General features: G+C 45.9%; 2 protein-coding genes across 12 annotated transcripts in view; one reads left to right on the top strand and one right to left on the bottom strand.

Annotated features, from left to right (window-relative positions):
* The window catches only part of SERHL2 (serine hydrolase like 2), a 24,911-nt gene that overhangs the window by 9,021 nt on the left and 1,650 nt on the right, over positions 1–14,240 (top strand). Inside the window, exons 1-11 of one of the 6 annotated variants that reach the window (XM_083573828.1) lie at positions 655–1,243; positions 4,253–4,402; positions 4,827–4,940; positions 5,979–6,020; positions 6,220–6,239; positions 7,487–7,561; positions 10,052–10,135; positions 10,335–10,447; positions 11,243–11,322; positions 12,449–12,483; positions 13,087–13,160. In XM_083573828.1, the coding sequence (XP_083429954.1) occupies positions 1,171–1,243; positions 4,253–4,402; positions 4,827–4,940; positions 5,979–6,020; positions 6,220–6,239; positions 7,487–7,561; positions 10,052–10,135; positions 10,335–10,447; positions 11,243–11,322; positions 12,449–12,483; positions 13,087–13,160 (860 nt within the window). In that variant the 5' untranslated portion in view covers positions 655–1,170. Of the gene's footprint in view, positions 1–654; positions 1,244–4,252; positions 4,403–4,826; positions 4,941–5,978; positions 6,021–6,219; positions 6,240–7,486; positions 7,562–10,051; positions 10,136–10,334; positions 10,448–11,242; positions 11,323–12,448; positions 12,484–13,083; positions 13,161–14,240 lie in introns of those variants that run through there. The other 5 variants (XM_083573827.1, XM_083573829.1, XM_083573830.1 and 2 more) reach the window with 5 other exon arrangements.
* Positions 8,033–14,240, bottom strand: part of RRP7A (ribosomal RNA processing 7 homolog A) — a 17,416-nt gene continuing 11,208 nt past the window's right edge. For 2 of the 6 annotated variants that reach the window (XM_083573858.1, XM_083573855.1), the window contains one exon: positions 8,033–10,553. The gene's annotated coding sequence lies outside the window, so the exon portion shown is untranslated. Of the gene's footprint in view, positions 13,803–14,240 lie in introns of all 6 variants that reach the window. The other 4 variants (XM_083573857.1, XM_083573859.1, XM_083573854.1 and 1 more) reach the window with 4 other exon arrangements.

Below are 14,240 nucleotides of genomic sequence, written 5' to 3'. Positions count from 1 at the left end.
AGGGAAGCTAAAAAGGTGCATGGGGTCCTTATTTTTCCTACAGCAGGGAAACTATCATCCCTGGAGTGGGACATAGCTATAACGTCCCCAAAGGCCTCATCCTCCGTCCTCTCAGATTTTCCAAGTCAGCCACCTTAGGCTCAGGGGAACAAAATTATTCGTAGAGAGCCAGGGACCCATTGCACCTTGGACACACACAGCTTCTGTCCAACAGGCAGATAGTTGTACATGTGACAGACAGCGCAAAACAGTGGAAATATATAAACGAAGATGGTAAAATATTTTGCACATTTCAAGCTATGCCAGTGACGAATGCTGATTTCAACCCATGATGCTCCTTGCTGCATCATTTCATAAGCCCGCTTCCTTTCAGGCCCCTGGTCAGGATCGAACATCCCAGTTACAACTTACATTTTACAGGGCAACCCCATGCAATCATATTTACTGGAAAGCGAATTTGGCAGTGATCAATGAGATATCCTCCATGCGGTCTTAGCCTATGCAAACTTACCTGGAAGTAAGCCCCGTTGAGCATAATGGGGCTTCCTTCCAAGTCAACATGCACAAGCTCGCGCTGTGACAATAGGATTCAATTCTTGCATAGGGTTGCATAGGACGCTCTCTGAATTCCAGAGCAAGGAAAAGGCAGAAGGAACGAGCGCCCGGTCCCTTTAAGAGCTGCAAGCTTGCTCTTTGTATCTCGCCGCACAGAGGGAAGTCTTTCTCTCTGGTTCCGGCAGCTGCAGATGGGGGAGAGAGTTGCTTTTCTTCGCACAGCTTGAAAGCCAGAGATCTGCGTCCCGCGGTGAGTGACTCGGCCGGATCATTGCAGCGGTCCCTTCGGGTCCGGTGCCTCGTACTTTCACGCCGTTACTTTCCCCCCTCTTAATTATTAAGCAGAGTTTTCAGCCTTCCACTTTGTTAATGCTCGACAGAGTTGGCGCTGGGTCAGCAGCTTTGGAGACGGGAGAAAGTCCCCTCCGTGGGCCTGCCCAGCTCTGTAGTTCTAGTAGGAAAACGCCGACAGACACTTTTCGAGCCCTTCACGCGCATTCTTGAGTGTTCAGGATTGTTAGGGGGCGATAAGGCAGGCCGCGGGCGGCACAACTTGTTGCAAAGTCCGCCGCGTCTGACTCGACAATTCTATGCTGGGTCTCTGTGTGAGACGCAATGGAGAAGAGGGTGCCTCTGAGCTTGTGCAGCGGCGGCCGACCCTGCCCTTCGCCACCGGATCCATTCACCGGTACAGATTCACAACTTTATTGTGCTTTATAGATAGTCCTGACCTCAGTGGGCTTGTTTTAGAAATTAAGCTTAATTAAGAAAATTAATGGGATGTACGGGCACAGATGCGTGCAGTAAAAGTAGGTTAGTCAGTAGTCCTCCGATGTTGTATCCAGCATTCCATAAGGATGTGAGAGGTCAACGAGTAAACAGGAAAACTGCGGCTGCCTTATCTTCTCATTTTCCTCCTCTCTTACACAATAACCATATAAGTACTGATGCAATAGCATTGATTCAAATATTTATTGGTAACATTTAGGCACCTGCAGTTAAACTTGTTTCTCAGTTTTGATGTCAGCTGTGCTCTATGGAGGGAGTGCATACTGCCCTTGACTTAAAAATACCATTTCCACTTAGGCTGCTTTTAATAATAATAATAATAATAATAATAATAATAATAATAATAATAATAATAGTAATTTGTTATTTATACCCTGCCCATGTAGCTGGGTTTCCCCAGCCACTCTGGGTGGCTCCCAAAATAATTAAAAGCACAATAAAACATCAAACATTAAAAACTTCACTAAACAGGGCTGTCCTCAGATGTCTTCTAAAAGTCAGATATTTATTTCATTGACATCTGATGGGAGGGCATTCCACAAGGCAGGCGCCACCACCGAGAAGGCCTTCTGCCTGGTTCCCTGTGACCTTAGAGCTGGACCTCAGTGTCCAGGCAGAACGATGGGGGTGGAGACGCTCCTTCAGGTATACTGGGCTAAGGCCGTTTAGGGCTTTAAAGGCCAGCACCAACACTTTGAATTGTGCTTGTAAATGTACTGGGTGTTTGGAGCAGGGGTCCTGTATCCCACCTATGTTGGGAGTGGTGAGCCTGGGCAAAACAGACACCTAAAGGTTCCACCTCAATGCCAGGCTTTGGTTTGAGGCAGCCTTGAAAAGCCTTCCAAATGGTTAATTGTGCAGTAAATTTTGCTTTCTAATGACGTTTGTGGTGTGTGCGCGCGCCAGTGGTGGGCAAAGGCTGCACTGCAAACTGAGAATAAGACCCTGAATATTGAGACTTGTGAAATGTCATCAGTGTTCAATCAGCATTCCATAAATGTAGATGTCACTAGCAACATTTTACTGTTTTTGTATGTGCTGTAAGCCACCCAGAGTGACAGGGGAAACCCAGCCAGATGGGCGGGGTATAAATAATAAAATTATTATCCTCATCATCCTTATCATTATTATCACCATCATCGTTATTATTATTGGACTTGGTAGCCCCCATGAGTGGGTGAGTGTAAAAGAATGATGGCTCATGTTGGCTGAGGCAGGAAAGGCAAGCACCATTCCTCTTGATCACCTCTGACATGCTCAGAGACATTTTGTTGGGGTGTGGTGGGTCAGCCTTTGACCTTAAGCTAATCCTGGAAGCCCACCATCTTCTGTATGTTTCCTTGCCTGGCAATGAGCTGAGAAGCTTCTGGAACTTTGGGGAAGAGCAGCAGAAACTCAGTGAGTCAAGAAGCAATTCATAGAATCATAGAGTTGGAAGAGACCACAAGGGCCATCGAGTCCAACCCCCTGCCAAGCAGGAAACACCATCAGAGCACTCCTGACATATGGTTGTCAAGCCTCTGCTTAAAGACCTCCAAAGAAGGAGACTCCACCAAATTCCACTGTCGAACAGCTCTTACTGTCAGGAAGTTCTTCCTAATGTTTAGGTGGAATCTTCTTTCTTGTAGTTTGGAACCATTGCTCCGTGTCCGCTTCTCTGGAGCAGCAGAAAACAACCTTTCTCCCTCCTCTATGTGACATCCTTTTATATATTTGAACATGACTATCATATCACCCCTTAACCTCCTCTTCTCCAGGCTAAACATGCCCAGCTCCCTTAGCCGTTCCTCATAAGGCATCGTTTCCAGGCCTTTGACCATTTTGGTTGCCCTCCTCTGGACACGTTCCACTTTGTCAGTGTCCTTCTTGACACTTAATCATTGTCAGGTTCCAAATATCCCTAGGGGCAGACCATCCCAATGGGTCCCTCATTCCTGCATCACTGCAAGCCCAAACTTCACCGGGAACTGATCTAACCATGATAGCAGGGTTACTCTGACCTCCCCTGCTACTGGACCAGAAGCCGGACAGGAGCAAAGACCAAATGGAAACTATGCTTGACCAGAGTGCTATGGAATCCGGTGGTGCTGTGTAACCAGTGGAGCAACCACATTCTAAGACGATTGTACCATTGGAGGGGAGAGTTCAGGGTCAGTTGTCAGTTCACTTCTCATTGCGTGCTTTCTCTCATTCACCCTTCCCTCTTTTTTTCTCCCAGGGGAAGGAAAAAAAGGGAGTATTTTAATGTATATCATACACAATAAGGGCTCATAAAACGATCGCAAACAATAGATGCTGAAAAACTAGAATGACTTGAAACTGTAGCACCATGAAACACTCAGTTCCTTGAGGTGGGGAGATAATGTTAAAAGCATGCCCTGAAACAGCCATCACTAATCTGGCACCCTCCAGGTGTTTTGGACTACAGCTCCTGTCAGTCCCAGCCATTACAAAACACCTGGAGGGTAGCACGCTAGCAAATGTTGCCTTAAAACACAGTCTTTACAATCTTTCTGAAGGGGGTGGGAAGAGGCAGCCAGCCAGACAAACCAGCGCTGCCTGATATATTTGTTTCAGTGACTGGATGCACGGGGCCAGAATCTGTTTATCGACTTTTTGTTTGTTTATTTATTACATTTATATGCCACCTTTTCTCTCAAGGTGGTGCAGATAGTTCTCCTCCCCAATTTATTAACACAACAATCCTGCAATGAGAGATGGTATGACTGGCCCAAGGTCACCCAGTGATTGGGGATTCAAACCCTGGTCTCCCAGGTCATAGTCCAACACTCTAACCATTATGCCACACTGATCAGCGTTGGTGTCCAGTGGTTATGAGACATAGGTGAGACTGCCTTCTCTGGTAACACTATCATCACCAGGAGACGCTTCTGTTGTTTCATTTCAGACATGATCTCAGAGATGAAGTTAATGGTCCCCTGGGGCCACATCGCAGCCAAGGCATGGGGATCTCCACAAGGCCGCCCTGTCCTCTGTTTGCACGGGTGGCTGGACAATGCAAACACTTTCAACAGGCTCATCCCCTTACTCCCCAAAGGTAGGATTCGTCGTTGGGTCCTGCGTTGTTTATTCCTTTATTTGAACAGCTGGCTAACAATAGTTAGTTGTGGTGCACAAGTAACTTAATACAATGAAATTGTAGTACAGTGGTACCTCAGGTTAAGTTCATTCATTCTGGAGGTCTGTTCTTAACCTGAAACTGTTCTTAACATGAAGCACCACTTTAGCTAATGGGGCCTCCTACTGCTGCCACGCCACTGGAGCACGATTTCTGTTCCCATCCTGAAGCAAAGTTCTTAACCTGAGGTAATATTTCTGGGTTAGCGGAGTCTGTAACCTGAAGCGTCTGTAACCTGAAGCGTATATAACCTGAAGCGTATGTAACCCGATGTACCCCTGTATGTTATACAGGAGTGTGGTTTGGCACTTGACTTGTTTCTCTTACCTTTGTTCTCTTTCAGATTGTTACTACATGGCCATTGATCTTGCAGGACACGGCCTGTCATCCCACCGCCCACCTGGGGCAATCTATCACTTCATGGATTATGTGGGTGACGTGCGCAGGGTAGCAGCAGGTGAGCCTGTTGGATTTGTTTGTAGCCTGTAGGCAGTTTGAATTTCTCAGTGGCCTGGATCTATATTTCTCCTGGCTGCAGTCAAGACAGTTTCTCTCACACTTCCTGATCAGCCGAAGCCAGCAAGTTCTCCCCAACCCACTTTCAAGGCCAGGCATAAAACTTTGCAGCCCTTGCTTTAATTAGACAGGCTCCAAAGCCTCTAAAATAAAACACTAGTCACAACTGGCACATACATACAGTTACAGTTTTACAGGTTGTAAATTCTCAGTGTAGCAATTCTCAAGAGTAGGTGTAAACCTTTCACCTTAATCTAGTTTGGGAAAACCGGTTAGTAGGCATTGAGCTTTGACATCTTTCCTGTTTTTTAGTTGTGGAAGGCAAATTGTTACCAAGTTAATAATTGTGAATGCCCTTCTCAGATCCTAAAGCACAGCCGCATTTCATAGGGCGTAGCCTTGTTGTAGGAAATGTGCATTGTTGGAGCTGAGCCTCTATGAACATTCCCTGTGCAATTTAGGGGATTAGCTCCTATTGCAGCATTAACCATTTCCCAATTTCCCAACATCCATTTCTTCCTGTGCAGCTTGTTACCTGCCTGTTTATCAAAGAACTCAATCAGGCATTCCCTTTTAGAGGGACTTCAGATTCAAGAAGTATCTAAAGAAGTGTGCATGCACACGAAAGCTTATGCCCAGAACCAACTTAGTTGGTCTCTAAGGTGCTACTGGACAATTTTTTTATTTTTTTATTTATTTCGACTGCTTCAGACCAACATGGCTACCTACCTGTCTCTTGCCTGTGACAGCCTGCACTAGCTTTCCCCAACCTGGTGCCTTCCTGATGTTTTGCACTATGATTTCCAGCTGTGCTGGCTGTGGCTGTTGGGAGCTATTGTGCAAAACATCTAGAAGCACCAAGGTGAGCCGTGATGTGGCTAATGTTTGTATTGTGATGCTGCCGATTGCTTGGGGGCTTGTGAAACCTGGGCTATCTGGTCTTAATTCAGCCTCTCCTTTGCTCTTTTTTTTTTTTTAGCAATGAAATGGAATCGGTTTACCCTTATGGGCCACAGTTTGGGTAAGTGACTTTTGTCCCCGAGGAAGCTGGTGTTTCTCACACATAATCACCTCCACCCCCCTTCCTTGTTTGTTCACTTATCAAATTATGGTCCTGTTCTCTCATTGCTGGTCAGTTTATACCCTTTGGATTTTATGGGTGGTCACTGTGGTTCATACTCTGTGTTCATATAAACCCGACTTCCTTTTCTTTCCTACAGGTGGGAGTATTGCAGGCATGGTGAGTATATTCTTATCTGGGCATTTTCATTATTCCCTCTATTTCCAGTGTTCAGGGTTTGAGTGCCACTGATTATGTAGCAAGAACAACACCATCCATAAACAAGAGGAACATATCAGAAGGCTTGGAAGAATTCTGTGCAGAAGTGTGTTAGAATAATAATAATAATAATAGTAATAATAATAATAATAATAATAATAATAATAATAATAATAATAATTTTATTTATATCCTGCCCTCCCCAGCTGAAGCCGGGCTCAGGGCGGCTAACAACAATAAAATAGTACAACATTCTAAAATCATTTCATTATAAAATAAATTCAAATCAAATTAATGGCAACCATTGGGCTAGAGTTCTGTGAGGATTGCCAAAGGAGGGGGTCAGGCTGTGCCCTGGCCAAAGGCCTGGTGGAACAGCTCTGTCTTGCAGGCCCTGCAGAAAGATGTCAAGTCCCGCAGGGCCCTAATCTCTTGTGACAGAGCGTTCCACCAGATCGGAGCCACAGCCTCCAAGATGTTTTTGTTTGAAGACCGTAAGTTCCTCTGTGGGACATAGAGAGAGAGAGGTGGTCCCGTAGGCACGAGGGAAAAGGGAAAAACAACAAGAAACGCCCCCCAACAGCCCAATGAGAATTAAGTGGCCACACAATGCTGACTCAGTTGGGGTGGAGGATAAAATTTTGGGGTGGGGGAAGTAGGAATAGAAGGGCTGGGATCTTGAACAGCAGCACCATAGACTGCAACACTGTGCTGTGGCTCGCACTTATCTACACTAATAGCAATCTCCTTTCTCTGAGTGCTAGTCTTTATGTTGCCAAACCTTCACCATCCATCCCCAAGGGGGACGGGTTGGCAGGCTGAAGACCCTCAGCTTTTCAGAAGTACAAATACATATTTAGGAAACAAACTCTTAATAAGAGAGGGTTTTTTAAAATTAAAAATAGCCCAGTGAAGACTGAGCATGCTCAGTAGGCATGGAATGCTGTCTGGCTGTTGGAAATTTAATAGAAAACCAAAGGAAGTGGACAAAGACTAGACCATCCTCCAGAGGAGTATTCTACATTGCAACATTTTGTTGCAGAACTCACTTATCTGTATAGAAATGTCTCTTCTCAAAACAGTTTTTTTCTGTGACGAACACACAAGAGAATAAGAAATGATATTTAGGCAGAGGTGATAGAAATTACACTTTTTGTTCCTGCGGTAAAAGAGCTAAACTTCCTTTCTTTTTCCCTCTGTCTTCCTAGTTCTCTAGTATTTTCCCCGAACTGGTGGACAAGCTGATCCTGGTGGAATCGTATGGTTTTTATCCTGCACCTCAGGTTAAATTCTGTTGTTGTTTTTTTTGCTACCCTTGCAGTATAGTTGAGAGAAGTGGCATGAACTGAAGAAGCTATATAAGTTTCTTTGCTAATAGAAGGTGGTTATTTTTGAGGTAGTGTTGAGCCTGGTGTGGGGCATATGGGAGGCAGCCCCACCTCTGCCCTCCATTGTAAGGTGGAAGGCTAGTGGGTACATGGCAAGTAGGTTGGACAAAATACTTGTGCCTTTTTGACAGTGCCCAGGGCTGCTGCTGTAGATGCAGCACAACTATTCGCTTTACTCAGGCCTAGGCTAGACGCTAAACACAATTTATGTAATTAGCAATTTTTAAAATCACAGATGTGGGTTGGAACCCTGATGTGAGTTGAGCAGCCACCCGTGCCATTTGGACAAGTGCAAATTGCTTGCTACACGGACTCATGCCTATTTGCCTCAACAACTTACCGTATTTTTCCGTGTATAAGACGCCCCCGTCTATAAGACGACCCCTACTTTGGGGGACGCAAACTAAAGAAAATGGCCCCCCCGGTTCATTCCCCCTCTTCTTGCTGTCCTTGTTTCCTGCAGGCAGGCAGCAGTGTAGCCCAGCAGAGCCTGAGGCGAGGAGGAGGAGGGATGCCATTGCTTCGCTGTGAGGTGACTCCTGCCCTCTGTACTCTCCTCCTCCTCCTCCAACAACCACGGACTGACTTGCTCTGTGGTGGTGCTGCTGCCGCCTGCCTGCCTTGCTGGTGACAGGGGCGGCTCACACGCGTTCTTATTTATTGCGGGAAGCGGGGACAAGAGTGCGGGGAGAAGAACATGAAGGCAATGGGCAGCCACAGCTGAGGTGAATTGAAGTGGCGAAGGCAGAGGATGAAGAGGGCAGTGAATCAATCATCTCCTTTTTGTTACTATATTATCCTTCGGCTCCCCACAGAGGGAATGGCTCATGCCGGGGCTGCGGGAAGCGACAAGCCCTTGCTGGGCCCCTCCGGCCGCAGAGACGCCCAGTCTCTGGTGGCGGCGCTGGTGATGTGGGACGTGCTGTCTCTGGAGGAGATTGCTCACACATCAGACCTGCACTGCCGCGCATGCGCAAAACCCACCTATTAAGCTGTTCCATTGGAGCCAGAAGCCGCAGCAACAGCAAATCCACACCAGCCCTTGTTGCAGCCACTCATAACACCGCTGACTATCTCAGGCTAGAGGAAGCAACAAATCCCACAACACCAAAATGCACTATGGATAAGACACCCTCCCATTTTCTGATGTTTGTTTTGAGGGGGGAAACCTTGTCTAATACACAGAAAAGTACGGTAGTCAAGTGGATTATCCCTTTTGTTAGGGAACTCACACCCCTTTCCTTTAGTGCTGTAGATTTCCAGAGTTATGAGGCAGATTTGCAAAGAAGAGAGGCACAACGGTCTGAATATGTTGTCAAAGAAACCGGAAGTCTGTGGTTACTGTGATTCCTGCTTTGCAGGAGTTTAGACTAGACGACCCTTTAGATTCATTCTAACTCTACAATTCTATGATTCTATTGGGAGGTGCCAACAGTTCAGGCTTAGCATCACGTGTAGATTTAGGACCAGCCAGTGGATAAATTAACTTTGAAAAGAGCCATTCCCAGAGGTGTGTTAATTACTGAAAAGGAGCAGGGAAGGTGATTGCTACTCCCCACATGATGAGACTTTTCTACCACTGCCACTTTTACGTCTTTTAAGTGCTGGCTTTATCAGAAACTAGATAAGTAAATATGTTTTCATATATCCTGTGAACCATCTTGGCTCCAGCACTGGGAGAGAGGCAGGGCAATATATAAAATAAACATTTAATTAAAATTTAAGTGATTTTTTTCCAGCTGGAAAGTATTTCTTGCAATTGTAGAGGCAGTGGGTGAAAGGCAAACTTCCCTCCCTTGCATGCTTAAGTTTCTGGGATGTGATTTAACCCAGCTCTCATGGCAGTCTTGGAGTCAGTCAAAATGTGTAGACAAAAAGCTTTTCTCTCCCAAAATCAGCAACTGCATGTGCCAGTGATGGGATGCAAAGAATTTGATCTATAACTCAGGGATCTCTAAGAGGTCTATTATACTAATACAGCATTGTTCTGTCTAAGGCTGGGCGATATCTGGTTTTCAACATCGGGATATGTCATGAGCTAAATAAGGGTTGAACTATGTAGAGGCATTGACTGGCTTCAGTTTTCCCCACAAGGTGACTTTTGCACACACATCATGATTTGCGATATATTGCCAGGTCAAAAATTATGAAACGCAATATCACAATATGGACTTCAAACTGATTTGGGAAGATATATTGATATACCGCCCAGCCCTAGTCCTGTCCAATGTTTACTGGTTGCACAGAATGACATGAGCTTAATCAGGACACGTTTGTGTTTGTGACTTTCAGGGAATTTAATTGGTTCTCGATCCTAGGAGGATTTCCTCCCACAAAAGCCACTGCCCAGGCTCTGTCATTGTTTGTTGGCTCTCTTGTTGGCAGGGTTATCAAAGGGGCCCGGGATTACATACAGAAAAGAAGCCGAGGTTGCTGTTCACCCCTAGAGATGCTTTCTCACGTTTAGAGGTGAGGTTGGAAGGCAGCATGGCATTGGAAGTGAGGCCTAGTGGTGTCAGAGTGCATAGAAAGAACTAACCCTTTAAATTCCTTTACTTTTGTCTTACCTTCCCAAGAAGCTAATACTAATGTTGTTGTTTTGTATACCTTGTGAGGGGCTTTGGGTGTAACAGACTTCTGAAAGCAGATGACTACGTCTGATTTATAGGAATTGGAGAAAATTTGCAAGTCCCAGCGGGAGGTAATTGAGGAACTGCTGAATTTTGAGACCAGCAAGTACCATTCCCCCAAAGTACGCAGTCCTGAAGCAGCCCTTCAGAGGTGAGTTCCCTTCTTCGGTCTCTGGCAACCGTTGGGTGTCTCGACCCTGGGGGTACAGCAAGGTCTGTCCTGCCAAACATAGCTGCCTCTTTCCAAATCCATTATTCTGAAAAAGGAAATGTTTTTTTATTTTATTTATTGCATTTATATCCCGCCTTTTTCTCCAAAGAGCTCGAGATGGCGTGCATGATTTTCCTCCTCATTTAATGCCCACAACCCTGTGAGGGTAGGTTATTGCTGAGAGGCAGTGACTGGCCTAAGGTCACCCAGTGAGCTTCACAGCTGAGTGAGGATTTGAACCCTTGTCTCCAACATTCTGATCACTGCATCACACTGGCTCCCTTGCAGAATCAAAACCAAGATATTAGAAGGGGGGGGGGGGGAAGACAACCAAGGAAATGGTGCTCAGAACTTAGGTACTTAGCTAAAATGCCTTCCCAAACCTAACTTAGTCGTGTTTGTTAATTTCAGTGGTTCCACTCTTGAGTAAAACTTGGTTGAATACCACCCACTTTTTTCATCACCCCCCAGAAAGGAACATAACTGGTGTCCCTGGTTCATATCAGTGATTTGCCAGGTCCAGGGTCCTGTTTGATGGCATCACCACTGAATGCTTTCTGAAGTGTACAAGGCATCAGTGTTGTACAAGAGCTGAACATAGATTCAGGATGGACAAATGTGGCTGGGTAACATTTGATAAGAGGAGGGATTAGTTGGTGGTGGCATTACTAAGAACGCAGTTATTGCCTGCATCTTAATGACAAAGTTGTACATGTTTCTGCTTGGCTTGCCTAGGTTAATGGAAGCAAACAGCCAGCTAACAGAAGAGAGTGCTAAGGTACTGCTGGAGCGAGGGGCTTCTGAGGTGGCAGGAGGTAAGAGGCTGAGATACAAAGAGGTGCCTGTTGTGTTTCACCGAACCTGCAATTAGGGGAGCAGAGCACATGCGAGGTCTCAGGTTTAATAGCTGGCATCTTTGGTGGCAGGGGACTGTTGCAGTCTTGTGTGAGACACTAGAGACCTGCTGCCCATTGCACTAGTGGCTAGCTGGCCCAGTGGTCTGACTGCCTGAAGATCTAAAATGATCTAGCACAATTGGTGGCACATTCTGTGGCTAAATATTCAGAACTGATCTTGTTTGTATGATAGTACTAGCATGCTGCCTTCCAAGGCAATTTATGAAGGGATTGTTGAAACCATAAAAGCTATACAAATAAAGCAAACAAATTACAAAATTTAAAAACAGCAGCAGTTTGAAATTAAGAAGTTTACTAAGGTCGAAGTTAAAACCCATTTCAGTCCAGAGATGCTACTTATGGGAGGGAGTTCTTAGGCGCTGAATAGGTCATTCTCGAGGGTTCGCCAGTCTGATGGATTTTGGCCACAATCTCTGAGAGGGTCCTTGCAAGGCCATTCTTAAGGCCCATATTCAAATAACCTTGTCCAAACAGTTTAGAGCTTTACTTTTTACCACCAGTAATTTACACTGAGCAGCTAATGCAACTGAAATGGAATGTGCTATATGCTCCGAGTGCCTGTTGTCCACAAACATCCTAGTGCCGCATTCTGTACCAGCTGAAGTTTCCAGACCATGTTTAAAGGCAGCCCCATACAGTCCAGTCTGGCTGTAACCAGGGCATGTGCCACTGAGGCAAGGTCCACTTTCTGCAGAATGGATCACAGATGATGAAGCAACCTAAGCTGTTAAAAGGCACTCTTAGTCACCAACACCACCCGTGAGGCTTCCATAGATAGTGTCCAGGAGACACCCCCCTGCCCCCGCCAGTATAAACCTGGTCTTTTAGGAGTTGTGCATCCTCTTACAGAACACTGTGCAGTCCTCTTTCCAGGTATTTAAATTTTAATTGTGACAGCCGGTTAAACTTACCATTTATAGAATAACTCCCCCCCCCCAGCTGTGTTAAGAGAATGAAGCCAGGGGAAAGTTTGGAGAAAAACAAGTTGTACAAAATGTGAGATGTGATTCTTCTCTTTCTCTAGGTTTGGTTTATAACAGAGATTTAAGGGTCCTTGTGGTAAGTTCTGATCTAGTTCTGTTGAATGTTTTCCCCTGTATTTTTCATCCACCCAAAGGATATTGGAGGTACACAAATTAGTCCTTGCTCAAAGCCCTGCTCAGGCATCGGCTAGCTTTGTTAATGTTGGTCCTCTAACCTTAGTTGCCGCGTCACAAAAATTGCAGTGAGAGCCTTTGTTGGCTAGATTGCAGAACATGGGAATATTTAATTTCCACCTATTTCTGGCTAACTCCATATGGCTTTTCTGATGGAAAGCATTTTTGTAGACAACTGGTATTTCAGTTTCAATGGGTCTCCTATGAATCGCCTTAGAACCAAAAGACTGTTGACCTGTGGCCAGGTATTGGCAAGAGCAATGCCATTTGTGGAGCACCTCCTATTGCCCCCCTGCCCGTTGATTGGCAGCAGAGGGTAAAGTGGGGTGACCTGCTCCACTTTCTCTCCCCCAATATGGAATAAAGGGGGAGCATAGTATTGGGTTGATTTTCAGGAATGCATGAACACCATCAGGTTCTAGAAGAAACCGCTTGTGTGCTAAGCCAGTCAAACAGACTAGATGAGTTATGTTCCTTATTTGTCATTTTATATCATATGTAGCAGAACCACAGTTTTGTATCTCTGGATCAATGCTGCCACATCCTGAAGAAAATTGAGGCTGATATACTGATGATCAGGTAAGTGACACGCAGATGTAACCAGTGCCTAGTAGATCTGCCTGAGAGAAAAAGAGAGGCAGGGGCAGAGAATGAAGAAAAATGGATTGCTTCACTGATCAGCCCCAAGCATAAGACTGAATCAGTCCTCCTCACAGCACTCCTGTAGTGCCTAAACTACAGAGTAGTTGCAGAGTAATATTCCAAGTGCAGTGCAGTCTTAGCATGTTTACTTCCAATGAAGTCCTATTATTTTCAGTAGGCCTACTTCCATCTGGGTCTGCGGAGCATCACTCCTTTAAAAATCATGAAAATATATTGAGGTTGTGCTAAATACCAGCTTAGCCACATGCTTAGCCAATCTAGTTTGTTGTTGGCATCCGTCTGTCTTGAGGGACAATGGAGTGCACCTCCGGGGTGAAGTCAATCGGCTGCGTTAACAGCACTTAAGTGACCTTCCCGTGGCACAACCCTGGGCGGTGTATGGAGGCTCTGGGCTGCCCAGATGATGTCCCCCTTCTCGGCCTCTCTGATGTGGTCCTCCAGCTTGGCTGCAGTAGTTGCCGGAAGGAGGTGTACAGGGCGCCATCCAGCTGTCTTAAGGACTCCATTCTGGATTTGTGCAGGGTTTACTCCTTAGCCTGTTCTTCTCCAGAAGATATTCTGCAAGGCAACGGAGGTTTAGGATCAGTTTTTCCCCTCTCCCAGGTGGCTCCCTTTCCAGGTTGACAAGCCCTACCTGCCTCTCACTTCTCTCTGCACCGTGTGCACAAACCACCTTCTTGCCGGTGGACCCACTATTGGTCTCATCCGCTCAATCTGCCAGAGCCTGTCCACATGCAGGTGAAGTCCCTGACTCGCTGAGGATTTGAGACCCAGCAGCTGCACTCACCTGATTTAGCCAGCCTGTTTCTGGACGGCGGCCACTGTTGCATGCTGATAGCTTCTAGGTGGCCCAGATGAGAGCTGAGTGCAGGGTGGGGACTAAAGGTGAACAAACTACCCCTGAAGTGCTTTCCCTACCGTAACACCCGATACACCCCAAATCTAATCTATCCTTTTTTCAATGGTACAAGTGAGAAGGATCTGTTCAGGTTATCC

This window comes from Podarcis filfolensis (genome assembly GCF_964270895.1).
Source record: "Podarcis filfolensis genome assembly, chromosome: 10".
NCBI classification, from domain to species: domain Eukaryota; kingdom Metazoa; phylum Chordata; class Lepidosauria; order Squamata; family Lacertidae; genus Podarcis; species Podarcis filfolensis.
The sequence above is the reverse complement of the archived record's forward strand: the minus strand, read 5'-3'. Positions and strand labels throughout refer to the sequence as shown.